At 45.8% G+C, this 27,102-nt stretch overlaps 1 protein-coding gene and 1 long non-coding RNA gene across 9 annotated transcripts in view; one reads left to right on the forward strand and one right to left on the reverse strand.

Annotated features, from left to right (window-relative positions):
* The window catches only part of LOC135921119 (uncharacterized), a 49,965-nt gene extending 47,511 nt beyond the window's left edge, over window positions 1-2,454 (reverse strand). For 4 of the 8 annotated variants that reach the window (XM_065455466.1, XM_065455461.1, XM_065455465.1 and 1 more), the window contains exons 1-2: window positions 2,386-2,454; window positions 912-944 (exon numbers count right to left, since the gene is read on the reverse strand). In XM_065455466.1, the coding sequence (XP_065311538.1) occupies window positions 912-944; window positions 2,386-2,425 (73 nt within the window). In that variant the 5' untranslated portion in view covers window positions 2,426-2,454. The remainder of the gene's footprint in view (window positions 1-911; window positions 945-2,385) is intronic. The other 4 variants (XM_065455456.1, XM_065455440.1, XM_065455449.1 and 1 more) reach the window with 1 other exon arrangement.
* LOC139048821 (uncharacterized) overlaps window positions 1-27,102 on the forward strand; it is a 244,821-nt gene that overhangs the window by 74,695 nt on the left and 143,024 nt on the right. The gene's annotated exons all lie outside the window — the stretch shown is intronic.

The following is a 27,102-nucleotide window of genomic DNA, read 5'->3' on the forward strand; positions in this document are numbered from 1 at the left end:
GCCACACGATGTGCATGTGTTTGTAGTGGACATGTCTGGATACCATGGTGTGCATCACTCTGGGGTTTCTGTAAGCATTGGTTTGTAATTGTCTGAAGTGAAGACCCGCCCGGGCAGGCACGTGCTCGAAAAGCTCGGCATCACTTTTCGAGTGAGGCTGTAGCTTTTGAGCAGTTGCAATATGAATTTCAGTATCCTGCGGTTAAGCCACTCCAGTTAAGACGTTGTCCGCCTATGACTAGCCTGTTTATCACCTTGCCCACATATAACGCATTCGAACATTTGGTATATAACATTTTACCATACGTTTCTCTCTACACACGCTTTACATAGCGGTGACACTGCACATAATTGGTTGCTTATTTTCACTACAGTCTATATCGGTGGTGTTTTTATTTACCCTATTGCGGTATACTGAATTCTGCGTTGGTCCAAGTGCTTTGCATACACAATTGATTGCTAATGCCACCATTACTCGGCACATTTTCAACTTCAACTGCACATTACCGATAACATTGCTCTCATTGAAAACAAACAAGAACGAAGAGTGCCTAGCTTATTTTACCGAGCACGCCAGGATAACCTGCTACCAACTCTGTAAAAGACAAAAAAATGGAGAAGCAACCAGGATAAAGTAATTATGTTCGAGTCTTCTTGCTTCGCCTGAAACATGAAAGTTGTTTTTGTTTGTTCTTATTTCATACATCGGCAAATAGTTTCAATATTTGTTGCTCTTGGAGGCTCGGTACTATAGAAAGCTTTGAAAAATTTTCTTTCTTTGCATACGCAATCCAAACTTGGCAAAAAGCTTCGTATTTGTTCCTCTACAGGTGGCGTGATGGGAGAAATATATCACCAGGTGAATGAGTAAAATGCTGCAATGAAGTGACGTACATAATTTCTTCACGTACCTTCGCAAACTGCGTCCTGCACTCCGCAGAGTACTGTAAAAATAAATATATTTTCCAATCAATTTGGAGACAACCTTCTTTTCAACATTGCAGACGAACACTTAGGTAGAAATAATTCAGCAGACTGAGTTAATTACTGTATTTCGGAAGGAAAAGGTGCTAAGAGCTGGAGTACACCAGAAAGCCACAAAGTGTCTCTCCCACATCAGAAATAAAAAAGGTGCAGGATAGGGTAGGTAAGAGTCCTTCGAAATAAAGCCTGTGCAAATGATATAACCAGAAAATCACAGAAGATTGTAAAGTCAACCGCAAACGCTTTCTTTGACAGCCAAAACACAATGGAGGCGTGAGCGTGTAGCCATATTATGCACCGAATACCTGTTGTCAGCTTGCAACTTGCAATCAATTCATGTTTGATGAAGCAAAGTGGACTTTGATATTGAAATACCATGCGGTTATGAACATTGACATCGACCTGTCAATTATGTCAACTACATTTTTTTTCTACGCGCACACTTTTGTGCTAGCAGCCACCGAGTCGCTGCTTCCCTCAACACATGCTTCAGGCTCATGGCATAGTGATTTACTTTACACGAGGAAGCCACATCAAATAATTGTATGTGTTACAAAATGCTAACGTGGTGCAAAAAAAAGAAGTGAGCACGAGCTTCACGATGACAAACGAGAGGTGTTCTTAATCATAGAATGGTTCTTTGGGTTTTACGCCATATATATGCGGCTGTCAGAGGGAAAATAGTAAATGTTCGTTATGTTTACCACTGTTTTATGATGTACAGTCAGTAATTGCATATATCATCTGCATGACAAAAACAATATTTACTAATACATATTTTACCTGGGTTACTGTATATAAGTAGAAATACCTTGCCATAGCCAGTAATAATTGTTGGTAAGTATGATTAATTTTACGGGTTTTCATCAATCACATTCTTCAACCAAGTAACAGATTAGCTGGTGCTAAATATTTCTTCTTGTACCCGTGGAGACCTTTTGTTGCTATGTAGCCAAAGCTACAGTCGGAACAGGCGTGTGGTAACGTCCTAGGATTTCGCGTCCATCTTAAATCAATAATTTGGGACACCAGAATTTGAAATCACGAAGAGTTCCATTTTAAGCCACTTAATTAAACTGTGGACTCCTATACATGAGACTCACTCACAGAGGAGAGTCCTTGTTCTAACATGGCTGCAAACCTGTTCGCAATCTCTTATTTCGGCATACAGCCTCTTGCGAACTCAGTTCTACCGCGGCACCGCTGTTCCGAAGAAGAAAAAGAACGCGACCGACAACGATGTCAAGCTAGTACGGATTACAGTTTTGCACTAACACGAATTTGCAAGTATGACATGATTAACTTTTTTGTTATCGCCAAAAAGTACTGCTTGCAAGTGTAATGCAAATTTATACAGTGCGAGGAATCTGGCAGAACTCAAATATATAACAAGTGACTTGCCTGTTACGAAGAGCAACGTGAGAAACCGGGCAGCAGACATGGCTCAGCTTACGTGCTTCCTAAGTGAGGCTCCTTGGAGCTTAAATCTGAGAGAAAACGAGAAAAACTAACAATAAAATGGTATCTGAATTCAACGTCATTTTTCCCTCGCAAAATATGATATTTAGCGAGTAGGACTGCATTTTTTATTGCTAACTGACTATGAGATGTCAGCACTCAACTTTAAATGTATGTCAAAGTATGTGTACTGCTCCGCAAAGAGCAACAAACACATTTGCTTCACACTTCTGATGGTAATGAACGTTAAGCACCCCATGGTATATCACACTGACTTATCAACAAGGAAGCTGAACCTTGACAGAAACATATTTCGAACTAATGTCGTTCAGTTTTGAAATATCATAATAGGGCCTTTGCGTTGGCTACGCTGCAGGCTCAAGAATAAAACCTTTGGTTATAAGTCTATTTGGTCGCATTGCATTGATTTTTTAATGTAAATTTGTTTACGGATCCGTCAAATCGTAAACTTCAAACAATACCAACAACATCAACCTGTGCGCATGAATTTTAATGCCTGATAAAGTGCAACAACATAAGAGAAATGAAATCGGTGTCAAATATCTTTATTACATTTATGTCATATTAACTGGGCTATGTGATAGTAAAGCTTGAGCACACGATATGGAGACGCTACTACTTGTTTAATAATAAAAAGCGCCCGTACTGTTCTCGGTACTTACTTTCTTTTCACTAGCTCACCCAAAAATTCTTTTATTCATTATCGACGCCTTGGTCCTGTCCTTGTCCTAATTCAAACAATAGGTTCTTTAACGCTGCATGGAGACTTCAAGCAGGGGATCAACTAGGACTGGCGACCGGGACATTCCCCACCCTTTTTCTTGCCCGCTACACTGCAACTTATTTTTACATTTTTGCAGGATAAATGGCTTTCTATAATATCATCAGGGGGTGAAAGCATACGCTCGGTGCAGTCGAACGAAAGAGGCATACTTTCATAAAGTAGTATTTTAGAGCTATACGTTATAGTTCTTGATTATATTTCCTACTCTTTTTTTAGGATACCATTCAAGATATGTCCACCACAGTTGGCTGTTTTCAGAGGCAGAAATGCATTGCCTCGGCACATTACTTGTCAGGGTTGCTGATATCTTAGGAATCATTGCACTGTCATTATCATTCCTTGATATTAAGGCAAATGCCTACTCATACCCCCTTAAGGCGGCGTCTTGTCGAGTGGTACAAAAGTTAGCTTCATCAGCGATTGCTCATGCCCTCGTAAGGAAGAGAGAGAGAAAACTTTATGAAATGTCCCTTCTGGGGTCAACGGCGGCGGCTGCCGGGAGACTAGCCCCACCAGCGCACTCCTTCTTCTGGCGGAGGGCAGACCTTGAGTCGTGGCGGTGGCGTCGACCAGTCGGACTTCCCAGATTTGTATCTCCGGGTGTGCACTGAGAAGCACAGCCTCCCACTGCTCGGGCGTGGTGGTTTTAAATGTAGGCTCGGTGCTGTGTTTAATAATGTGTGTCGCTGCTGGACATACCCAGATCGCTCGTACAGGACATTTTCCCCATAAGCTAGCAGAAATGCAATGGCTCATGCATTTGTTCAAATCACCAATAAAACAGAACAGCCTACGTTTCAGTACAGCTCAAGTTAAAGACTGGTGCCCGAACCATAAGTAAAGCCCTGCCAACCCCCTTCTGAAGTACGATGCTCTGACCGAGGATGTTCGCCAAGCGAAAAGCGAGGTGCGATGTCCGAAGTAGTGGGAGGAAGGCGTTCGACCACGACTTCTGCTTTCTGAGAGGATACAATGTAAATTCGTAGCGAAACGTAGTTGACGCGAGTCAGACCATGCTCTATACAAGGGTGCGAAACCACAAGTAAGCGCTGAAAAACGAGCCGGACAAGCCGAACTGCCGAAACAGCAATGCGGCCATGAGAGACCGCGACGTAGAGGGGAGGCAGGAGCACGCAGTCGACGGCTTGCCACGCAGTTTACTTCATAGTGCGGCTTGTTACGTCTTGAAAGAAGTCTGACTCCTCCGATAACATAACTCAATGCATTTACACGTGCTCAGCAGCCTTTCGCCTTCATCTGATCCAGGAGTGCAATATGCTGCTGAAATTTAAATCGTGAAAATGCCACGAATTGGCACCCGAGAATCAGGCCCTCCACGATGTATTATTGTTTGGATGTTCGTGAACGCAATGATAGGACCGTGCTTCGGGCGAGGTGGTGAAATTGCCCTGCAGCTCACATTATTAAAAATAAGTAAAACTGGGAAGCAAAATAGGACGCCAAACGAAGACATTTACTGCTACAATTCGCGAGAGGTTCATCCAGGAAGCTTCTCTGCATTATGTCAATAATTAAAGTACACCAGCTTTTCAGTGTAGGTGATAAGGTCTTTAAAATGAGAACGCAGTACGTACAAGAAAACATTTTAAAAGCAGCTCTACTCGAGATTAACCAAGTGAATGTTTTAATTTGACCCTTCGCTAAGATTCACAAGATGTAGTGCTTGAATGTTAAACTAGAATGTAAAAAATGGCAACCTTTCCACTCTCTGAAGATGGAATGGCAGCGAAAGCTAACGACACTCAAAGCTTGCAAAGCGAAAGCAAAGTGCTTCCGCTGCCATTCCATGTTCACAGAGTGGAAAGTTTGTCTTTTTTTTTGCGCTGTCAGTCTGGCGTCATTGCTTGATCGGAGGTGCCCAGTCTCGCAATTATCGTTTACGTTCAGCACAGCGGAAACGTTCTACCTTGGTGGTCGTTTCGCGCTGGCCCCGTTTACATTCTTGTTGCTGTTCGTTCCGGCGCTCCTTGTACGCACGTTCTTCTTCGTGCATACGAACTATACTTGTACGCCCCATCGATAATGCAGCTTTTTTTTACCGCCGATACCTCTCCTGCTTATATACTGCGATAACCATGACGTCACACTATCGTTCAGGGCGAGCGTTCCAATCTGTTCCGCATTTTGACATCTGCGCTGCCGCATTGCACCCATATGGATTTGTCAGAAATCGCTAAGTCCGTTTCTGTTGCCGGACGCCGCAAAAACTTTCGAACGTTAGTCATATACAGAATCGCCGTAAAACGTCCTAAAGTAACGAAATTCTTTCCTGAGAGATTCCTAATGTATTCAGTTATGGTATTAATTTGAGCACCTTGTTTTTGTACTGAGCGAATATTCGCTTAGTAATTGGTAAGATTTCTTAGGTAAGTTCTTAGAGCATATTGTACAGGCTTGCCCGATATGGTTTGAAAAAAATTTTTAATTATGGGGTTTTACTTGCCAAAACCACCTTCTGATTATGAGGCACGCCGTAGTGGAGGGCTCCGGAAATTTCGACCACCTGGGGTTCTTTAACGTGCACCTAAACCTAAGTACACGGGTGTTTTCGCATTTCGCCCCCATCGAAATGCGGCCGCCGTGGCCGGGATTCGATCCCGCGACCTATACGGCTTGAGGCGGACACCCTATACAAGGCCAGCGCGGGGATTAGCTTATGGAGACGAAAACAACAATGGAGTGATTCCATAAGTGACATCGGTCACAGAGAATGCGGGTCGATGTACGAGAAAGGCAGCTTTCCAGAATAACGAACGCGTCGTACGGGCCACTACAGTAAAACAAGCGAACCAATAGACAAAATATGGGGCCCTTTGGTGGCTTTTGTAAAGGACTGCTGGTAGATCTGGAACACTTAAAACCATATACATCGTCCCCATTCCTGTAGCTGGTCGAAACGTTCATTGCGAGCCTATATGTAAGTTTTTGATTAGGTGTTCCGTCAAGTTTTCTCAGTGCATGTTAGGTCGTAGTAAATTTGTGTTGAGTCGAGCAAGATTTTATGATGTCGTCGACCACTTTCAAAACGAACCCACTACCCTGGTCTGTTTGTAGTTGGTGAGGAGACACGTGTTGAAGCATGAAGTTTTTCATTAGTAAGCCTGCAAGTTCGGCTGCACGGCTAGTGGGAAGTATGCGAGTATCGGCGAACGCCATCGCACAGTTAGTAGCAGGGGAGACCAACGTTTGACAGGAACTTAGGAAATGAAAATTAACAGGTTATACTTGTGCAGAGGGCGAGCTTAAACGAGAGAAACACGGTTGGTGACTTCACAAGCAATTACGTGTTTAACAATCGTACGTGATTATCCCTATTTCATGGGGTGCATGCTGAAACGACGATGGTATTTGTACTCCATCGAACAAATGAGGAAGCATAAATAGCTAGCGCGAATATGAAAGTTTCTATGCCTCACAGTTTCACCGTAGCCTAAAGAACTACGAAGAATGTACGGGAAAACGTTGGCCGGTCTCGGAGATAATTGAGTCTGACGCGGCGTCTCAAAGCAGGAGCTGTCACAGCGAAAGAAGACGAAAAACCGGTACACGGGGCACATGCCAATGCTCGCGGACAATTTTTCTTAACAATGAAGGGAATGCTATTGGGGTGGAGAATGTGGCCATGTACTCCTCCGCGATGTAGTCCGGCTTGGCGCGTGTTTCGATTTTGGGGATGTTGTAGCCAACGCGAGATTTGACACGGAGCACAAAAAAAGAAGCGACAACCACAATCACTGACTTGCAACAGGCGCTTATTACGAATGACGCTAAATATATAACCTCGCACCCGTGACCACAATCATACATAAATGTGTCATTTAAGAAGACCACTACAAACCAGTCATGATGATTTGCATGCCGGGCGTTATATATTATTGCTTTCTTCTAATAAGCTCCATTTGGCAGCCGGTGATTGCCCTTGCTTCTTTTTTTTTTTTGTGCTCCGTGTGAACTCTCGCACCTGGTAAACTTTCACGCAGTAGTGGTGGTGAAGAATACAGTAAAAGTGGGAATGACGAAACTAGCGTTTTATGGGGTGCACCTGTGTCCTGAAAAACAGGCTACGCCCACAGAACGACAACGGCTAATGCTGATTGCAATCGTCGAGATCTGATCTTACGGTCAAGCGCGTCGGCTTTTAGACATGGGTAATTGAAGGTTCCATAGTAATCGCTGGTGCCCGCGTGTCTTTCAGAAAAGTTTACACAATTCGCGTCACACGTGCAGTAAGATTATACAAGCATCGGTGACAACGGAGAACGGGTAGAAACATCGTTAACATTCGCGAAGCTTGCGATATATGCAGGCGCGTCCAGCGCTGAGCAACAACCTTCGTTAGACGGTGAAAAGCAGTCACTCGAAAGAGACAAAGAAGTACACGTGCCCATATCTTAATGGAATACCAAATGGCCCGGTTTCACAACTTGTTTTGAGTTAAGTTTCGGTTTGTCAAACTTCCATAGCTCATGTGCATGTTTGAAGACAGACAGTTGTTATTCAGTAAGGATTTCTAACAGCGAATCCTCGGTGTTTGATTTTTGAGTAGTTCCGACCTCAGGTAATTAATTACCTTATGAGGAATATTTGAGCACAAGAAATAGCCATATCTTAGTGATCTTCACGATTATGTGACGCGTGCCATAGCTTTATATTTTGCTTTGTTTCAATAAGAATATGCCAGTTTTGTAAGAGATGCAGCTGACAACTAAGGCTATTGAAATAGGCGGAAATACTCGGGAAATTTCACTGCCAATACACAATTTATGCTTATCATGAACGTTATCGTAAAACTTCGATGCCGCGATCGATCAATTGGTTTGTTGAAATTCATCCCCACCATCGGCGTCGGAGACGCACCATCAAAGACGACCTGCACAGGTGCCTCAATGGGTGACTTAGCTCGAAGGACAAAAACGCTGAAGCGCGAATGACCAAAACTTGTAATTACAGATAAAATTACAAAGTTGAGTTACAAGATTGCATAATTTCAAGAGCACATCAGTCGCAAATATTTAAACTGGTTTGGACCACATAGGGCGGCCCTATTTCGGCAGAGCCGATGGCGCTTAGCGCCGAAGCCAGGTCCAGAACTCCCGATCCGAGCGCGCCGGCCGCGTTTTCTAGAGGCAACGCTCCGCTCAAAATCTTTGCTGGCGAATTACCGCCGAGTTGCGTCCGTTCACAATCCGTTCACCAATCAGTTCAGCAGGAAGTTCAGCAGAACTTGCGTGTGTGATTGGCCAGTCGAATAACCATCAATCAAAGAAGATCATTTTTTAGTAGAGTTCACAGTGTAGAATCCTCACCCAAAATACACAATATATAACAAAGGGGTGAGGGTCACGCCAGCTGTATACGTCGCAAGTTCCGAGAAACGGCACGAGAGCACAGCTGGCGTAACAAGCGCTGACCAACAAAACACATGCGAAAAACCTAAAAGCCAGGAAACGTCGGGACCACGTTGTCAATCCTCGAACACGTGCGCGACGCGACCAGATTCCAAGAAACCGAAGGCTATGCGGCGACATAAAGAAGCACTTCTTTGCAAGCCAAACTGTCACAGAGGAGCACGGCATAATTGTCCACCCGCCAAGATCGGCCCCGTGTCCGGGCCGTAAGCCGAAGAAAACGCTCCTTCGCCACCTCGGGATGGAGACAAAACCGTAGGCACTTGTGCGGTTCTCAGAATCCACATGCCGGTCAGCGCACGATGCAAACCCATCAAAAGGAGTGAAGCTCGCGCGCCCTGTTCACGCCAAGCGATCCCCGCTGCACACGCCCAGACCCGAACCACGCATACTCCAAGGTCACGCACCAGAGCACCGCGGAAGTCAGACGCGCACGCCTATTAGGGCGTCTGACGCCCATTCGGGGAACCTCAAGCTGTGAATGAGTTCACACCCGCCAGCCGGCCGCGCGCAAGGAACACGCCTGCTGGGATTCCGAAGAAGCACAACGTGACGGGGGTCCGAAGCTCCATTTTCACTGTTATGCGCGACCGCTACTGTGGTGCTGGTGGTCCTCTCCGCTCCTCGAGCTCTGCGGCAGCCAGTGGCACAGGCAGCGTGTTAACTTTGCCTGCCTGCAAGGCCCCACTCTGTGTCAACCAGCCATTACTCAAGCGTACCAAACAATCTCGTCGAGACGCATGCCCACTGCTCAGATGGCCCGCGCTGTGTTTTGGGGTTTGTTTTGCCGCCGCCCTTAGCGGTGCTTAAAGTGATGTTTATATCCTTCTGTGGAGATCGTGTGCCCATGACCGTTGTTAGGTGTATTCTTTCTCTTCTGCAAAATAGAAACTTGTTAATTGTCAGTTATTACCGTTTGTGAGCTGCTTTGAAGAAATGCATAAAAAATTTCGCTTTCTTTTTGAAGACCCGGAAACGTACCAGAAATATCATTTGTCGAAACAAGAAAAATAACTTTTAAACCCCGCATTACTACGCAACAATGCAAAAATCCCTTACAATCGCCACTTCGTAATTATTGAATAAAATGACCTGCATTTTCTACAAACTACAGTTGCTTTTTAATTATCCGTTCTGCAAACTAATAAGCATTCGGTTTCACGGACAGATATCATGGGTGTGTTCTGCAGTAGGAGGAGGAAAGAGAAAAGTAGAAGGCAGGGAGGTTAACCGGAATAACGTCCGGTTGGCTACACTACACCGGAGGAATGGGAAAGGGGAAAACAAAGATCACAGGGAGAGAGGGGAGGGAAGGAAAGAAAGAAATTGCGGCGAGTTCGCTGACGTGTGTGGTCTTATAGAAATTGCATTAATAGTGACAGATGTTTGCAATGTACTATTGGAAGAGCAAGCAAAAAGTATTTCACGTGTAACATAAGCGCGACAGCGCCATTATGGAACAGTCTCAAAAACAAAGCGAAACTTTTGCCGAACACTTGCCTGGCACTGCCGTGTGAGTCACGTGATTTTACTTATTTGTGTTTACAAACTCGCGAGCTCAAACCTGTAAGAAAATTCCGCGAAGTGCAGGTATTCACGCTTCTCCGTACATCAGATTAAAATTATGAAGAGTGTGCAGAAGAATGACTACCGGGCATTCCTAGGGCCACTAGAATGTCTCACACGTACACGTAGGGTATTATTCGGCAATCTAGTTTAGGATTGCCAAAGTTGATTTCCCAGTTAGTTGTCCTTCTCCGCAGTAATCACTAGATATTCCTGCAGCTTACTTTTGAACACGCTCTTGCACCGAACCCTGCCGTTATATTTTAGGCAATATTGCAGTTATCTGCGCTTCTTCTGCTCTCGGGATTGGAGGCATCGAAAGCGGGACCAAACCGTTTGCTCATCCCTTCACCAGACCAAACGACCGCACTGTAAGCGCATCACTGATGTTTCCTTTTAACTGCACACTATAGCTAGCGCACACGTAGATATTCTTCCCTTCCTAAGACAAACAAGCTAATAAGTTCAATCGCAGCAACCACGCGGCTGAAATTTCACCTGATTTCCGTAGCACTGCCCGGGCGAGGGTCACAGTGCCTGTGAGCCTTCTCATCTGAAGCGGCTCTCTAAGTGATATTTGTTTACAAGTGGTAGCATACGCCAACAATACATCGAAGTGCATTTATTTCATTGTATTGCATATAAGCTGCAGTTGCTCGAGTCCAGCTAGCAAAAGGAATGTTCCCTTGGGAGAAGGTTCGCTAATACTCGATAAGGAGCCCATGAGTGTGTCAATATTGTTACGTAGGAAGACGCAGACGAAAAGCTATGTACAAATATATTTACAAGGAAAATACGCTGCGCTTGGCCAAGAGGCGACAGCCCGCGCAAGCTTCTAACCGTCGTCGTCGTCTTCACACTGCTGGCCTTTCGCGATCGCACATTTTGTGCCGTAGCACTACCCCCGGCTGCAAAAGCGCCGTCCCGGAGCGACTAAAGATCGGACTCGGAAGCAGTGTAGTAGGCCTTGAGCCTACTGACGTGTACGACATCACTAGATGCCACAGGAGAGGACGAGCTTGAGCCCACAGGAGCAATTTCGTAAGTCACAGGCGTCACCTGGCGCAGCACGCGGTAGGGCCCTGTGTATCGCGAAAGAAGCTTCTCTGAAAGTCCGACGTGACGAGAGGGCGACCACAGGAGCACGAGCGCACCAGGTTAAAACTGTACGTCACGATGGCGGGCGTTGTACTGACACTGCTGAGTGGTCTGTGAGGCCGTAAGTCGAGCACGGGCAAGCTGGCGTGCATGGTCGGCGAGGGCGATGGCGACGCGCGCATACTCGCTTGTTGAGACCGCAGCAGGAGGAAGTGCCGTGTCTAGGGGCAAGGTAGGTTCGCGACCGTACAGTAGATAAAAGGGAGAAAATCCGGCGGTGTCGTGCCGGGAAGAATTGTACGCAAATGTTACGTAAGGAAAGGAAATGTCCCAGTCGTGGTGGTCCTTGGAAACGTACTTGGTCAGCATATCGGTAAGAGTACGGTTTAACCGCTCTGTCAGGCCATTGGTTTGAGGATGGTATGAAGTAGTCAGTTTGTGTTGAATGGAACAGGAACGCACAATGTCAGCGATAACTTTCGAGAGGAAGTTTCGACCACGGTCAGTAAGCAGCTGTCGCGGGGCGCCATGAAGCAAGATAATGTCACGCAAGAGAAAGTCCGCGACGTCAGTGGCGCAGCTGGTAGGGAGAGCCCGAGTGATAGCGTATCGGGTGGCGTAATCAGTCGCGACGGCTACCCATTTGTTCCCAGAGGATGACGTGGGAAAGGGACCGAGCAGGTCTAATCCAACACGAAAGAACGGTTCCACAGGGACGGGGATCGGCTGGAGATGACCGGCAGGTAGCACCTGAGGTGTCTTCCGACGCTGGCAGGGATCACAGGCAGAAACATAGCGTCGAACGGAGCGAGCGAGACCAGGCCAATAGAAGCGGCGGCGGACGCGGTCGTACGTGCGGGTTACCCCAAGATGTCCTGCAGTGGGTGCGTCATGCATCTCAAAGAGCACAGTCTGTCGTAGATGTTGTGGCACGACAAGAAGAAGATCAGGGCCATCAGGGAGGAAGCTCCTTCGGTACAGAATGCCGCCCTGGAGGACATATCGGCGAACGGATGCGTCGGTAGGTGTAGAGCGCAGACGCTCGATGAGTACTCGCAGCGATAGGTCTTGGTACTGCTCATCGGCGATGTTAGCAAAGGCAGACACAGAGAAAATGCCGTCGGCGGTACTACTGTCGGCGTCGTCAGGCTCGTCTACCGGGTAGCGAGACAGGCAGTCAGCGTCCTTGTGAAGTCGGCCAGATTTGTAGGTGACAGAGAACGAATATTCTTGGAGGCGTAAGGCCCAGCGACCAAGTCTTCCTGAAGGGTCTTTCAATGAGCATAACCAACAAAGCGCGTGATGGATTGTGACAACGGAAAAGGAGCGGCCATATAAGTATGGGCGGAATTTCGCAACCGCCCAAACTAGGGCCAGACACTCACGCTCAGTGATGGAATAGTTGCGCTCCGCGGGTGAGAGGAGCCTGCTGGCGTAAGCGATAACACGGTCGTGGCCACGCTGGCGTTGTGCCAGTACTGCTCCAATTCCGTGACCGCTGGCGTGAGTACGGACTTCGGTAGGCGCAGAAGGATCGAAATGGGCCAGAACTGGAGGCGTTGTGAGAATGTCGATTAGATGAGAGAATGCAGAAGCCTCGTTATCGCCCCACTGGAAAGGAGCGTCTTTCTCAAAAGGTTGGTTAGTGGTCGTGCTATGGCGGCGAAATTCCTCACGAAACGGCGGAAGTACGAACAAAGGCCGATGAAGCTGCGCACATCCTTGACACACTTCGGAACAGGGAAGTGTGCAACAGCATGGATCTTGCCTGGGTCCGGTTGCACTCCGTTCGCGTCAACGAGATGTCCAAGGACGGTAATCTGGCGACGGCCGAATTGGCACTTCGATGCGTTGAGTTGCAGACGGGCTCGCCGAAAAACGTCCAGGACTGCTGAGAGGCGCTCGAGATGCGTAGCGAACGTTGGGGAGAATATGATAACGTCGTCCAAGTAGCACAAGCACGTGGACCATTTGAAACCGTGAAGAAGGGAGTCCATCGTGCGTTCAAAAGTGGCAGGAGCGTTACATAGGCCGAACGGCATCACCTTGAATTGATAAAGACCGTCGGGTGTTACAAAGGCAGTCTTCTCGCGGTCGAGATCGTCCACGGCAATCTGCCAATAGCCGGAGCGAAGGTCAATAGAGGAGAAATAGCGAGCACCGTGGAGGCAGTCAAGGGCGTCATCAATCCGAGGTAGGGGATACACGTCCTTTTTGGTAACCCTGTTAAGGTGCCGATAATCCACGCAAAAGCGCCATGAGCCATCCTTCTTTTTCACCAGCACAACCGGTGACACCCAAGGACTGCATGACGGTTCAATAATGTTCTTGGCAAGCATTTTGCGAACTTCTGCGTGAATAACTTGACGCTCAGCTGGGGACACTCGATACGGGCGGCGATGAATAGGAGGGGCATCGCCGGTATTAATGCGATGTTTGACAGCTGTAGTTTGGGCCAAAGGACGATCGTTAAAGTCAAAAATATCGTGGTAGGAAAACAGAACGCGGTAGAGTTCACGAGCGTGTTCGGAGGGCAAGTCGGGGGCAATCATTTTCCGTAAGTCACCGATGGTACAATTTGTCGACTGCGATGGTAGAGGAGTATCGGATGAAGTGTCGTCTACTGCAATGGATGCTACTGAGTGATCCTCGAATGAACAAAGCTGGGCCAAAGACATCCCACGTGGCAGCACTTGTGTCGTCAAGCCAAAGTTGACCACTGGCAGGCAGACGCAATTTGCCGTAATAGATAGAACTGTATGGGGTACTGTGATCCCGTGTGTAAGGAGGACGTCTTGCATAGGAGCCGCGATGTAGTGACCGTCGGGGACTGGTGGGGATGACACTAGGTCAACGTAGGTCAGTGCCGAAGGTGGCAAGCGAACGAAGTCGGCGGAACTTAGGCGACTGGGGTGGGGTGCAGCAGGATCCAGAACAGGCAGGTCAAGGCGGAGAGTACTGGCGGAACAGTCGATGAGAGCAGAATGTGCGGAGAGGAAGTCTAAGCCGAGGATGATGTCGTGGGGACAGTGGGCGATGACTGTGAATAGCACGATTGTTGAGCGATCGGCGAAGGAGACGCGGGCGGTACACATACCAATTACGGGGGCTGATCCGCCATCGGCGACACGGACAACAGGCGTCGTGGCGGGCGTGATAATTTTCTTGAGCCGGTTACGAAGGTCAGCGCTCATTACGGACAAATGCGCTCCAGTGTCTATGAGAGCAGACACAGAAACACCGTCGACTTGCACGTCAAGAAGGTTCAGATGAGTGGGCAAAGTCAGTAGAGGATTTGGCGGCGTAGGGAGCAATGCATCGTCACCTCGAGGCGCTGCATCGTCTAGTTTTCCGGCTGGGAGCGGCGTCCGAAGGGAGTCGGCGAGTAGGAGCGACGGGGCTGGGGAGAGCGAGATTGTCGTCGTTGGGGCGAAGGCGAACGAGAATAGGGGCGGTTTGTTGCAGGAGAATCAGTGGCGGCATTATCGGAGCGTGCGGCATAGGGACGAGAAGGGCCACCTGAGGGGCGAGAGTAGGCAGTATAAGTAGACCGGATCGGGGAACTCCAGCGACTACGACAGTACCGAGAAATGTGCCCGATTCGATGGCAGTGGAAACAAATAGGCTTGTCGTCAGCAGTGCGCCATTCAGATGGGTTGCGGAAACGTGGTGGGTAAGAAGATGCGGGACCGGGCGAAATCGAAGAAGCCGGGCGGGTATCAGGGCGATGGGCCGAGCAGATGGTGGGAAGACCCATGTTTTCAAACTCCTGGCGGACAACTGCCTGGATCAGTGAGACCGTGACTGCAGAAGTGTTGGTGGGACTGGAGTCGAAGGCAGCCGGATAGGCGGCCTCGATCTCACGCCGGACGGTCCTGGTAACATCAGCAGTGTTGTTGGGACGAGGAGCGTCGGCACAGGAAGATGTCGCTGGGTTGTTGGGCAGACGGGCAAACTTCGGGTCAATACGTCGGCTTTTGGCGAGCTCCAGGCGGCGGCACTCTTTTATAACAGCATCCACCGTGGCTACGTTGTTGCGAACGAGCAAGTTGAAGGCGTCATCGGCAATGCCTTTGAGGATGTGGGAAACCTTGTCTGACTCAGTCATGTGGGTGTCAACTTTGCGGCACAGAGCCAAGACGTCCTGAATGTACGTGACATAGGGCTCTGTGGACGTCTGCACACGGCCGGAAAGCGCCTTCTGCGCGGCAAGTTGTTGACCGTAGGGGTTGCCGAACAAGTCTCGAAGCTGTGTCTTAAGTGAATCCCAACTGGTGAGCTCATCTTCGTGCGTACGATACCAAACTCGAGGTGTGCCACCGAGGTAAAAGACTACGTTGGCGAGCATAATAGTAGGGTCCCACCGGTTATTGCGGCTGACGTGTTCATACAGGCTGATCCAGTCATCGACGTCTTCCCCATCGTGGCCCGAGAATACGCCAGGATCACGGGGAGCGGGGAGAGTGATGTAGGTCGGCGAAGTGGCAGCAGGTGTCGGAGCCGGCGGAGTCGGGTTGTCGTCACCGGGAGCCATGAAGGAAGGCTCGACGTACCGTCCACTGCGAAGCTCCGTGACGAGGTACAGGGAACGTCCACCTCCACCAGATATGTTACGTAGGAAGACGCAGACAAAAAGCTATGTACAAATATATTTACAAGGAAAATACGCTGCGCTTGGCCAAGAGGCGACAGCCCGCGCAAGCTTCTAACCGTCGTCGTCGTCTTCACACTGCTGGCCTTTCGTGATCGCACATATTGTGCCGTAGCAATATGATGAAACAGCGGCTACAGGGGTGGGCTGTGGATGTAATCGTGCCACGTGACAGTTTGAACCTGAAAGGGTTGCATAATCCTTAATTCACCAATGGTACCAATGCCATTAAATATCAGTTAACTGATGCGTCCACAAATTAGTAAATAATCAGTCCACTTTGATTTCTTCGTGAAAAATACTCACAAGCCTACTATTTCACACAGTTACGTAACGCATATTCAAGCTGACGATTTCAATCACATAGTTTTTTATATTTATCTCAAATATATTTGACAGTAAATCTTGAAAATAGTCATCGAGCGAAGCATTCGTCGATTGCTTTCAAAGTGTGCCTAGCTTGTGCACATACCTCTGTGCTGCCCTTTCAAAACACTCACCAGAAACAACACCCAATGAAAGGCTCCTTCCTAGTTTAATTCAGCTGTAAATAGAGGTCTTTCGGTAAATAACATAAGTCGAGGTGCGACGTCTTGGAAAGTCTCAACCGCGAGTGTACTAAAACACCGTTCTAGCATTTGTTCTATAGTTGGCTTTTTGATCTTGTCGCATATTTTCTAAGCATTCGGTGAGTATTCGTTGCCGGGAGACGCTTTCCTACATCAGTTGATATCAAAATAGGTTGATCATGATGATCATGTTCATGTTGAAGTGTCGTCATAGATGTTATTTTCTATTGCTACTCTATGTTTTTGCTCTACTGTGGCACTACTCTTGTTTCTTGTATTCGCGCCACGCGAAGCATAGCTTCTAGGCAGAAAAACGATGAGATTATTTGTCATTTAATATGCCCTCTTTCTACGCGCGGTAATATATTTGGTTCACTGGCATTGGTACAAAGCGCTATATTCGCACTCAGTTTCTAACTTCTTCTCAAGATTGCTCTGTTTCCCGTCAAATACATTGCTTTTACAAAATAAGTGGGGAATTTGGTAAGGAATCATCTCCTTCCAAAAACTGATAACCGCGCATTACGTATAAACGGTATCTTACAATGTGCGCCATTATCATTGTCGCCTAAATATTGTTTTGTATCCTGCGCATGAGCTTCTCTAATGGAAGCTACGTTAGTTCCTTTTTTGAGTTTTTTGTGCTTCTTGATTACCTTATCATGGCGATAAATGCGACTCGTTTCTCACGAAATTACAAAATCAGGGCTCCACAAGGAAGATTTATTTTAAAACTTTGGCACTCCCTGTATTTTTTTTTCACAGTCGCGGTGTCATTCCGAGTCACCAAGAGGCAAAAATAATATAATACTTTCTATTTCCAAGCGCACAAAGCCACCCAAGCTGGTAAGCACTCATGTTTCGTAACGTTATGCAAAGAACATACAGGCAAAGCAGGTTTCGTTTGTACTGGTTTCAATGCTTAATCTTTCAAACAATCAACAATATTATTCATCAGCGCTGATTACAAAAGTACCCAAAAGTAGAAAACAGTAAATTAAAAAAGTACGTGCAAAATGATTCTTCGTCGTCTCCTACTTCAGTTAGTGGATATTTCTTATGACGGGAGAAAGTAATCGCAACATACGTTCTATAAGCGGTTCGCGTTTCACGCAGTAAAGGCAACCGACAGTTTTCTGACTCGAAATAGCGTTCAGCATTGCTGGAACATTCTTTAAGAAAACAGACAATCTAATAGACCTGCCCACTTCTGAGGCATTGTCAATGCAGTGGAGTTATCGCGTGCAATACCTATTAACATTGCCAAATTTCGTGCGTCTTCACAAATCTACTTATTGAAAGTTACTGCACCGGCTTCAGCCAAAGTGCGCATTTAGAATTGCTTGGGTTATCACGGGCAACACACGCCGAAAGACAATAGGGGCAACACAAGGTATCGATATATACATATACATACATACATATATATATATATATATATATATATATATATATATATATATATATATATATATATATATATATATATATAATTCTCCAATGTCAAATGTCACGATGACGGGACTTTCAAAAGGGATAAACCAGGAGAAGAAGAAACTACGTGTGCTTTCGACCACATTAATTTGCTGTCTTGCTACGTGTCATTTCTATCAGAATAATTGAAACAGTTGTCCCACTGCAACGTCTCTATTCTAGGTTGCAGTGACCTCGGGCTGTCGAGTGTGCATGACGGTGTCCGCGGACGACCTCGTGTGCCCGTATACCGATTATCGTGGTGCACAGTATTTTGTTGCGGCAGTTGAAGATATCGCACGCTAATTCATGCAGATGGCCGTTCACTTCGAATCGCCATGCTGATTGACAATTGGTAAGGATCAATGGCAGATTCGGCAAACTTGATTAAATGGCAAGGCAATGACAGTGGTGATAACAGTGTCAGCGAACACATTTGTGGTCATTGCCATCAAGAAATAAATCCGAGCACTCAAGATACAACTATATGGTAAACTCTTACGCATCTCAAGAGCTCAGACTTACTGACAAAGTGCCACATATTATTGAGTGGTTAGAATGGTGAAGTGTAAATACTAAGTTGTCGGACACCACAAATATTTTAGGGGTTAAATAAAAACTCACTAAACTTGTGAAGGACATTCATGAGTGTGCTTACGCGCTTAGAACATGTGTAATAAATAACGATGAATTGAATTTTCTAGGCGTGACTGCACGCATTAGTGATGCCTGCACGCGCCGGCTGAAAGACAGCACAGCCAAGACGCAAGAGCAAGTCTTATTTATTTCATGTATTGCCACCTTGAGTTGGCAATATACATAAAATATTATATAGCTGCCGCATACCAGGTATTCAGGCATCAGATTTTGGGCGTATTCTGGCATTGCGACACGTGTGCTTTCAGAATGCTCCGGTTACGCTAACTTATTATATGGTGCATCGTGATAGAGGTTGCTCTATGTGTGTGAATTCCTTGTTTTCCTGGGATACACGTGGTCTGCTACAGCCTGCCGTGCTCGGTGGTCGTTTTAAATCACTGTTGCCGCTTTTCCGGCCTCGTGCTCCGCATAAATATTAGGGAATGTTGAACTTCGTGATGAAGGCCTTCTCACGTGGCATCTAGGCTATTCTTGTGCCTTCCTTCTGTTATTTTTCCTTTTTTCGCATGGTGCCTTGGCTTTTGTACGTGGCTCATGTTCAAATAAAAACTGTTTTCTGTGCAGCTTCTCAACACCTCCAGGAGCAAATCATTTTCCGGAAGGCTCGCACAGCTGCGGTGTCACAGAAAGAGCAAAGAGCAACGCACGACATTTAATTGAGCCTTTTCCCCGCAGTATATGTGACACGGTCGCCAAAGACTTTTCGTTTTGTCCATCATCAGCCTTCAAGAATGTTTAGGTGTCATTCATTTTTCTTTAAAAATTTTGTTCACTGCGCACGGTATCAAACGAGGGAATTTTGGCGACTCAGACTTGACATTCTAGTAAAAGAGAAAACTGCTTCTTAGCTTCCGCGCAAAGGGAAATTATCCTGGGGTTCCGACTTGTAGTCGCACATCAAAGCGGTGCTAAAAGCTGTAATCTATCTTAGCAAAAGTGCAGTAAAACGTATTGTGTATTTCTTCGTAGAAATCTATGTTTTTATGTTCTCCTTAAAGAAGTCTCGGAAACATATGTGCCCGTCATTAAGTACTCCCATATCGTGTCATCATCTCGAGACCTTTATTATAATACAAATAAGCGACATTCATCCAAAACATAATAACGCTATATTACCAATATACTCAGATTGTCCCCCCCACATGGCGCATATGGTCAGAATTTGAAGGTGGAGGCTCATCTAAATATTATAAAAGCTTCAAAAATAATTTTTGCATGTATTGCTGCGTAATATTGTGCTGCTTATCATATTGGTGCGATAATTTGAAGCTAATGCCGAACATAACATTTTAACTAGCTTGACGCTTCCAGCTCAATGAGTCCTTTGTTCTTGTGCACATACGGCCGCTAAACTTATATATTGGGTGTCCCAGCTAACATTAACCAGAGCTTTAAAATATCGCAATGACACGTAGCTGGACATAACCAAGGTAATGTTGTTTGCTGTCACTTGCAGATAGTAAAAGTATTTTTTATTCCTCCGAAAAGGATAATTAGTCCTAATTATTAATTCCACTCAAATTATATGATTAGATGAAAAGTGTCAATCAGAAAATTGTAGTGCGACATGAAAAACCCCACATACAACTTTCTGTTGCTGAATACTAGCTACATAAACGTGTGCTTTTGAGCTCGAAAGCAGCCCGCAATGCACGCAAAGCTGCTGCACCATTGGCTGCTCGAGGCACTTTCCGTTCGGTTGCGGTCTTCTTTCACACCCAACAACAGATACTCATAATAAATTTCGAATACTCCATCAAGCCACTGTCAAAACCTAACCTCCTGGGTGTGCAGAAAAGGCCAACCCGCAATGATATCTGACCGAAATGCCCAATGACGAATTGCGATCACGTTGGACCCTGAATGTCATGGCCAGTCGTGGCAGACACTAACACTACATGTTCTTTCTTCCACGCGGCTTGCATGACGCGCCGTATAAATATTTCGCCTAAAATCCCATAATTGGAACTTCGTCACAGGTTTCGCAGCGCATCTATCTCACGTAGCAGCTGCATACACTCGGTTTGCTTATTGCTTAGATTGAGTATTGAAATATATTTACATTTAACGCCTTTTAAATGCGTACGGGGATCGAATCCCGGCCACGGCGGCCGCATTTCGATGCGGGCGAAATGCGAAAACACCCGTGTACTTCGATTTATCTGCACGTTTAAGAACCTCAGTTGGTCCAAATTTCCCGAGTCCCGTACTGCGGCTTCCCTCGTTATCAGATCGGGGGTACCCCCACTGAACCAAATGCATTCTTGTAATCTATGAAAGCCATATAGAAAAGCGGACTGTAGCCTGCGGATTTCTCGATTACCAAATAATGACATGGATGTGATCTATTGTAGAGTATCCCGTCTTGAAGCAAGCCTGTTACCTTGGTTGACTTATGTCCAGTGTTGTGTTTATTCTATAGGAAATTTTCTTGTTGAATTTTTTGTATAATACTGGTAGTAAGCTAATATGCTAAAGTCTGCCTTTTCGTGGATTAGTAGAATGTTAGCCTTCTTCCAGTTTTCGGGGACCCTATCCAGTTTTCGTGGAACCAGGTCCACTTTCTGTTGCTAGGCTTCATGAAGAAAGTGTTCATTATTCATAGCTTATTCCTTTCCACGAATTCTACCAGCATCTCTCTAGCGTTCATAGAATCGACGCCATAGTTGGCAATTGCTTTTTCACCAGCCTGCTTTTTCCTTACTTTTGCATGGAATCCATTACTACAGTATACTGAGTCTTCACTTTTCACATAGGTATTTCAGCATCTTCAAAAAATTGATCTGCTTCAACATCATCATGCCTGGATGTTATAGTGTAGGCTTGTGCTACGTTTAATTTATACCTCTTAAGTTTTATTACTACTGCTACCCTCTCATTATTGCTGTAGAATTCGTCAATGTCGCCAGCTTTGTCCTTATGGATGAGGAATCCTACCCCGTGTTGTTTCTAATCTAGCAGAATTATATAGCAGAGGACACGGCCATTAGTCTACACTCGATAAGTCGTGCCAGTTCTAACCTCACTAAGGCCAGTGATGTCCCAAACAAGGCCCCTTAGTTCCTTGAAGTGTCCTGCTAAGCTCATCTCACTCGACAGCTTTGGCGTGTTAAAGTTGTCTTACTGTAGTCTAATTGTAATGCAGTCAGCTCGTCATTGCATGCTATAAAACGCCAATGCGCAATCATGATTTGAGTAAACAGCCACATCGACCGCTTATCACGGAGTGCAGCACACTTCGCAACTTCTCGGTTCGCTGTTTTGTGTTTGATGCCTTGCGCTTGAAAATTACTGGTCACCTACGTGATCCTGAGGACTTGTCGGACAGTTAAGAGCCGCGCACCATGCGGTTGGGTATATACACATCGGACTTTGGGCATATTCTAGCGTGGTGACAGCTGCGCTTTCAAAAAGCTCATTTCAGGGTAGCACATTACATCATGCGTCATGGTGGAGTTCGCTTTATGTGTCCGCATTTATTGTTATTGTCGCAAGACATGTTATCTCCCCACTGCCTGCCATGCTTGGGGGTCGTGTTAAATAGCTGTTGCAGCACGTGTCAGCTAATGCTCCGGGTAACCGCATGGGGATGTTGAAGTTCGTGACAAAGACCTCCTTGTGTGGCATGTAAGCTACCCTGCTGCCATTTCTGTGTTATTTTTCCATGTGTCGCATTGGGCGTTGTGCCGCGTGTTCAAACAAAAACTGGCTTCTGAGCAGCTTCTTAACACCTCCAGGAGCAAATTATTTTCCAGAATGTTCGTGCAGCTGCTGTGTCGCAGAAATCAGAGAAAAGAGCAAGGCGTGATATTTGATTCAGCCTTGTACCCCCAGTAAAGGTCACACGGTCGCCAAAGGCTTTCCGCTTTGTCCGTCATCAGCCTTCCAGGAAGTTTTGGATGTCATTCATTTTTCTTTAAAATTTCTGCTCTTCCCGCACTCTATCAAGCTAAGGAATTTTGCGTCTTAGACATGACATTCAGGAAACAGAGAAAACTGCTTCTTAGCCTCCGTGCTAAGGGAAATTACCCTGGTGTTTTTGTGTTCGCACATCGGAGTGGTTGCAAAAACTACATTCTATATTATCAAAGGCGCAGTAAAACGTATAACATATTTCTTTGTGAAAACCTGCACGTTTTTATTTATTTTTTTGCTGTAAAGAAGCCTCGGCACCATATGTTTCATCAATTAAATAATGCAATATCGTGTCATCATCTTCACAAATTTATTATAATACGAATAAGAGACACTCATGTAAAACATCATAACACTATATTATCAATGTACTCAGATTGTCACCCCCACATAGCGCAGATGATCAGAACTGGAGGTGCAGGTTCACTGAAATAATAATAAAGGTTACAAAGTAATTCTTACGGGTGTTACTGCGTATTACTACGCTGTTAATTATGTTGGTGCAATTGTTGGATGCAAATGCCCAACATTTCATTTGAACTAGCTTGTCGCTACCAGCTCAATGAGCCTTCTGTTCTCGTGCGTAATGCCCCTACACCTACATGCAGGGTGTCCCTGCTTACTTTAGCCAGAGCTTGAAAATATGCGAATGCCACGTAGCTAGAGAGAACCAAGATAATTTTGTTTCTCGCCGCTTGGAAAATCAAAATATTTTTTCATTCCGCATAATTAGATAATAAGTAGCAAATAATTTATGCACTCAAATATTTTATTTAGATGAGAAGTTTCAATGAAAAAAAAATTTAGGGCTACATGAAAAGCTCTTGATAGAGCTTTCTGTTGCTCAATGCTTGCTACATAACAGCGCAGATGCACGCAGTATTGCCGCACGATTGGCAGCTCGAGGCATTTTCCGTACATTTGCGGTCTTCTTTAACGCTCTTAAAAATTATACAATGCTGTTTCGCGCCTCTGAATGTAGACAAATACCTCTCCATGGTGGCTCGTGATGGGCGACATGGTGGAATTTAAAGTTCTCTTGGCGCGTCCATTCACGAGTTGGAAATTGCGGCTCCAAAGACCTACACATCGGCAACGTTAGGCACGATACATGGCGCTTTTTGAGTAGTTTATTTTCATCAAAATATAAACTTAGTGGACGTAACGTTTCTGGAGAATTCCGCACGTGATGCGGACGTATTTGTCGCGTGATATCATTAGCTCCAGAAGATTGAATGGCAAGAATACGTCACGTAAGACCCGTTGCGGCAGTTTTTTATATGGAAGATTCGGTGGCAGTTACATTTTAAAGCACAAAAGTTAAATTTATTTCACAATAACACCTAATTCCAAACATCCATAATAAATTTCGCAGGCTGCATACAAGCAATATAGAAACAGAGACTACCGACAGTGGATGAAAGGTCCCCCACTATCATATAAGACGGAAACGTCCAATGAAGAATTGGGTGGCACTGTTTGGAAGCGAGCGTCACGGTCATTTGTGGCAGATACTGAGAAGCCACATTCTAACTGCCACGCCTGTGAGACGGCATGACGTATCAATATTTGCTGTGACAAATATTGATACTTTGATATGGTTGAAAACTCCGCCACTCGTTTTGTCACTCGGCTTTCACTCGGTTTAGATATTTCCGGTATTTAAGGTCTAAATTTGATGACGAATATGTCAAAATATGGTAATTTAGTTGTTTTTTTGTAATCTTTGGCGCATGATCGTGTGACAACATCCAAGTTTCCCATATAATGATCGGCCCCCAAGGTTCCAAGTTACAATAGCAGTTTCACCTTGCCACCGCAAGTTCTCCGGCATGATTATTATTTGTTTGGAAGACATATATACATTCAACAAGAAAGGAAAATCGAAGGTGCAGGCTGGCAACTGCCTACCGCGTACCTCTTCAGAAGGGAGGGGACAGCAACACAGGACAAATACAAAAGAATAAAGTAGAACACAACGTACAGATCACAACTACAGAATGGCAAACAGAAGAAAGAGTATCGACGCTTCAAACGTAAACCTAATTTAGTTAATTCTAGAAAAGTAAGTAGAGCGTGATGAGCCTGATGACGTCGAGACCGAAAACCACAGGAGTACAAACATTCCTCGAGTCTCGTACACCGCAGGCCAAGGAGATGGTAGTCTCCCACTAGTGACATGCGCTTACCCTCAGCCCACCCAGAGCTTGAGTAGTTGGGCTCTAGCGCGGTGAAGCAAGCCTCTACCAAGGGATACGGGACGCGAACGCTTCATTTGCGACGCGCGGATCTGGATGCTGCTGTAGTAGATGGCGATGAATCAACAGACGAGCGTCATCAAGCTTGCATAAAATTTCAGGGCAGATAGAGTTGTTATGAGCGCTAGTTTAAGCCAGCCGATCAGCCTCTTTATTTCCTGTGATTCCTACGTGTGAATGTGTCCACTGAGCAGCGAGAGATACCTCACGTTATTAAATTTTGTTCGCAGAATCAGTAAGGCTGCGCACAACCGGGCAATCAATCTGACTGTGTTATAACCTGCTAATGGCAGCGCGGGAGCCCGTAAAGAGGGCAATTTTTAATGTGGTTAACTCCGCTAGTCGCCTCGAAGAATGCCACCTTTACGGACTCCTGCAAGAATAGCACGTTTAATACATTCACAGAATTTTTTATCAACGTATGTGTATTCCAAAACAGAACAGTATAAATAAATAAATGAATAAATAAATAAATATATAAGTAAATATACATATACATATATATATATATATATATATATATATATATATATATATATATATATATATATATTGGGAGCGGCCGGGCTCGTCGGTCGGGAATTTCGGCTGTTCGCGAAGGCACACTGTGTGCCAACGTTATACCTACGCAAAACTTCGGGCATGCAAGAGTCTAGGCAGTCTAGAACGCTTAGTTATAAATTCTTCAGTCAATAAAGCTAACTGACATTTATCGGCACGCTTCGTTTGACGTCAAAAGCAAAACCATTACACATTACGCCTTCCCTTCTACCTCAAGTTCTTTTAATCACGCCTGTTTCCAAGTTATTTCCATTATCTTTCTTACTTTTTGTATTGTGCTATTTTTTGAAAGATCATGAATTGAACGTCCTCACTTCAAATGATTTTCGTTTCAAATGTTTTTCGGCCAGGTGTTTCTTTTTTTGCTCTTTTTATTTTGCACTGATATGTCTCACATCCTGCTCAAAGTGACGTCGGCTATGGTACGTGTACTTCAGCTAATTTATATCTATATTTCTTCCCCGACAATGAACTGTAATTCCATCATCAACCGCCCAAAACCGGTACTGTTAATGTCTAAACCTCGGAGACCTACAAAGAGTAGCAATTTTCGCAATCTTTTCTGTCTGTGGAATGGAGTAAAATTGAGTCGATATGACCTTGAGCGAAGCGGGTAAGGATAGAGGAGGCAGGGCGTCGCACAGGAGAAATGTAGGCGAAGGCGCGCTGGGTTTACCTTCTGCGACACATGCTACAGGTTCTGGGTGAGCTATTAGCGTAAAGGGTTCGCCTAATGGTCTAGACGCCGAGCGAGAAAGACGTAGCAACGACGCAAGCTACGGTAGGCCAAGGGCGAATCGATGGTTCCCGAAATCGTCGCCAAGAGCCGGCAGCGAGCTGAATACGTTCTGTAAAAAGCTCGGGCTTGGCGCGCCCAGAGGAGTCCGGATGAAAAATAAGGAGAAGCAGCGCGAAATGAATAAGGTGAATAGCGCAGGACTAAATTGATTGAAATAAAAAGGACTCTGCATTTCTACTTTCTATTATGGACGACCATCTACCCGTCGGCTTAGCCCATGACAAGTGGCACGAGCTATGGTGACTCGGTTTGATTCTTATAGCGTGGTGACTCGGACTTTATTCGAGTAAGCAACATCTGGCCATCGACGCTGCACTCATGGAATCGAGATGCAGTGGCACGATAGGCAATGTGGTCACCCCCTTCACAGATCGTGCCCCCAGCGATGAACGAGACAACAGCTTCACCCTCGGAAATTGTCTTGGTGGTCCAGCTACAACTATAGCAATTCTTGCCGCATAACGTTGCCGTGTGGTTTACCCAAGTTGAGGATGCTTCCGACCTTCGACACATCACTGCTAAAAAAACAAAGTACCTGCGCGTGCTCTCGTCCACTCGGCCGAAGCCGCTACCGTTCATCGACTTTATTGCCACGGGACATCCAGACAAATCTTACCAGCATTTCAGGGCGGTTGTGCTCACGCACAAGACTCATTGCCAGGGCAGGCGCCTTCAGCGGCTGCTCAATATGAAATAACTTGGTGACAGGCACCCCTTTCAGCTACTGCGCGACATGCAACAACTCATCAATAGCTGCGGGCAGGACAAGAACAGCCCAATCCTCGGTGATATGTATCTACAATGCTTTCCGCCACATGTCGGCGTGACATTCGCCAGGCGTCTGACTTGCCGCTAGAAAAGCTTGCGAAGCTCACT

The sequence above is a fragment of the Dermacentor albipictus genome, chromosome 8 (assembly GCF_038994185.2).
Source record: "Dermacentor albipictus isolate Rhodes 1998 colony chromosome 8, USDA_Dalb.pri_finalv2, whole genome shotgun sequence".
Classification (NCBI taxonomy): domain Eukaryota; kingdom Metazoa; phylum Arthropoda; class Arachnida; order Ixodida; family Ixodidae; genus Dermacentor; species Dermacentor albipictus.